The sequence below is a fragment of the Amphimedon queenslandica genome, unplaced genomic scaffold (genome assembly GCF_000090795.2).
Source record: "Amphimedon queenslandica unplaced genomic scaffold, v1.1 AMPQUscaffold_11863, whole genome shotgun sequence".
NCBI classification, from domain to species: domain Eukaryota; kingdom Metazoa; phylum Porifera; class Demospongiae; order Haplosclerida; family Niphatidae; genus Amphimedon; species Amphimedon queenslandica.
The window spans coordinates 10,577-12,749 of NW_003547897.1; the positions used below are offsets into that span (position 1 = coordinate 10,577).

The window sequence follows — 2,173 nt, forward strand, 5'->3', positions numbered from 1 at the left end:
CCATTTCCATCGGACACATAGTTTGCACTACAATGTTTATGTATCAGAATATTAGCATTCTGAGATAGTATGCAGTGTATGATGAGTGTGCTGTTAGAAGCCTCAGTACGTAGACCTAGTTTATCAGCAATCTAGATCTATGCTAGCCAAGAAAATTGAATTCGGTCAACAAATTAATTCTTGCCTATTGCCTATTTTAATTAATGTAAAAGCATTTTACTGTTATAGAGTCAAGCAATTGTTGTCATATCTTTATTTTTAGATACTAATGAGTGTAGCTCATTCAATGGTGNTTGTGATCATTATTGTAGTAATACTATTGGATCTTATGACTGCTCATGTAAAACTGGATATACTTTATCATCTAATGAACACAATTGCTCGGGTTTGTTGATTTTGTAAAAGTGCATTTATTCAGGCATTGTTCTAGATATTAATGAGTGCAATAAAAATAATGGTGGCTGTAATCAAACCTGTACCAACACTATGGGTAGTTACTACTGTAGCTGTAAGGTTGGGTATTATAATTTGACAGTTACTGCTGAGAATTGCTCTGGTATAATACATTAGTACAATACACATGATATTGATTTATTTACAGACATCAATGAGTGTGAGGATAATAATGGTGGCTGTTCTCAAACTTGCATTAATACTCCTGGAAGTTTTAATTGTGAATGTTATGATGGATATGATTTCATTAATGGTAGCACTACAGACTGTACTGGTATGTTTTACCTATAGAAATATTCAACATAAATTATAATTTATAGATATTAATGAGTGTCTTACTAACAATGGAGGTTGTCAACATGTTTGTACTAATAAAAAGGGAAGCTACTATTGCACTTGTAATCCTGGCTACAATGGAAGCATTTTCTGCTTAGGTATAATTATTTTTTAAGGATGATTATTATTACTTTTCATGTAGATATTGATGAATGTGAGCTAGATACTGATAATTGCACTCAACAATGCACTAATACTGATGGTAGCTACTACTGCAGTTGTTATACTGGGTATATCTTTGATAGTAGCAATAATCACACTTGCATAGGTTAGAGCTTACACAAGTAGTATCAGTTCTGTGTTTCACTGATTTAATTTCAGATGATGATGAATGCTCACACAGTATAGTTCTTTGTGATCAGATTTGCAATAATACTGTGGGTTCATTTAAGTGTGGCTGCAACACTGGTTACACTTTAAGTGACAATGGAATAACATGCAAAGGTAGCCATAAGAGTAGATAAGGAGGGTATACCCCCTTATCTACTCTTAATATAGCCTATCAATTAACATTCTTATAATGCTACAGGTATTGATGAATGTGATCTTGGCATTTCTGGTTGTAATCACACATGTATAGACACAGAAGGCAGTTACTACTGTGAATGTGAATCTGGCTATTATTTAGACAATGACAATTATACATGTATAGGTTAGTATTAAGCAGAAATGATCTTAAAACCCTGTGTTTATACATAATTTAGCCTACTGTTGTTTAAACTTGCAAGCCTTGTTAAAACTACACCTTTGGCAGCTAGATCAGTCCTGCCTTCTAGTTCCTCTTGCAAAAAATGGGAACAAGAAATTTATCCAACAAGAGAAGATGCAGAAAAATTTAAATTAGCTATCTCCTTCCATTTCCATCTGACACATAGTTTGCACTACAATGTTTATGTATCATAATATTAGCATTCTGAGATAGTATGCAGTGTATGATGAGTGTGCTGTTAGAAGCCTCAGTACGTAGACCTAGTTTATCAGCAATCTAGATCTATGCTAGCCAAGAAAATTGAATTCGGTCAACAAATTAATTGTTGCCTATTGCCTATTTTAATTAATGTAAAAGCATTTTACTGTTATAGAGTCAAGCAATTGTTGTCATATCTTTATTTTTAGATATTAATGAGTGTAGCTCATTCAATGGTGGTTGTGATCATTATTGTAGTAATACTATTGGATCTTATGACTGCTCATGTAAAACTGGATATACTTTATCATTTAATGAACACAATTGCTCGGGTTTGTTGATTTTGTAAAAGTGCATTTATTCAGGCATTGTTCTAGATATTAATGAGTGCAATAAAAATAATGGTGGCTGTAATCAAACCTGTACCAACACTATGGGTAGTTACTACTGTAGCTGTAAGGTTGGGTATTATAATTT

General features: G+C 32.9%; 1 protein-coding gene across 1 annotated transcript in view; it reads left to right on the plus strand.

Moving 5' to 3' along the window:
* LOC105315070 (fibrillin-2-like) overlaps positions 1–2,151 on the plus strand; it is a gene marked incomplete at its 3' end in the record, with an annotated part of 5,675 nt that extends 3,524 nt beyond the window's left edge. The window contains exons 19-27 of the mRNA XM_020004894.1: positions 263–385; positions 431–556; positions 602–727; positions 774–887; positions 932–1,057; positions 1,111–1,233; positions 1,319–1,441; positions 1,906–2,028; positions 2,074–2,151. Coding sequence (XP_019860453.1) covers positions 263–385; positions 431–556; positions 602–727; positions 774–887; positions 932–1,057; positions 1,111–1,233; positions 1,319–1,441; positions 1,906–2,028; positions 2,074–2,151 — 1,062 coding nt within the window. The remainder of the gene's footprint in view (positions 1–262; positions 386–430; positions 557–601; positions 728–773; positions 888–931; positions 1,058–1,110; positions 1,234–1,318; positions 1,442–1,905; positions 2,029–2,073) is intronic.
* Between the last annotated feature and the right edge of the window lie 22 nt (positions 2,152–2,173).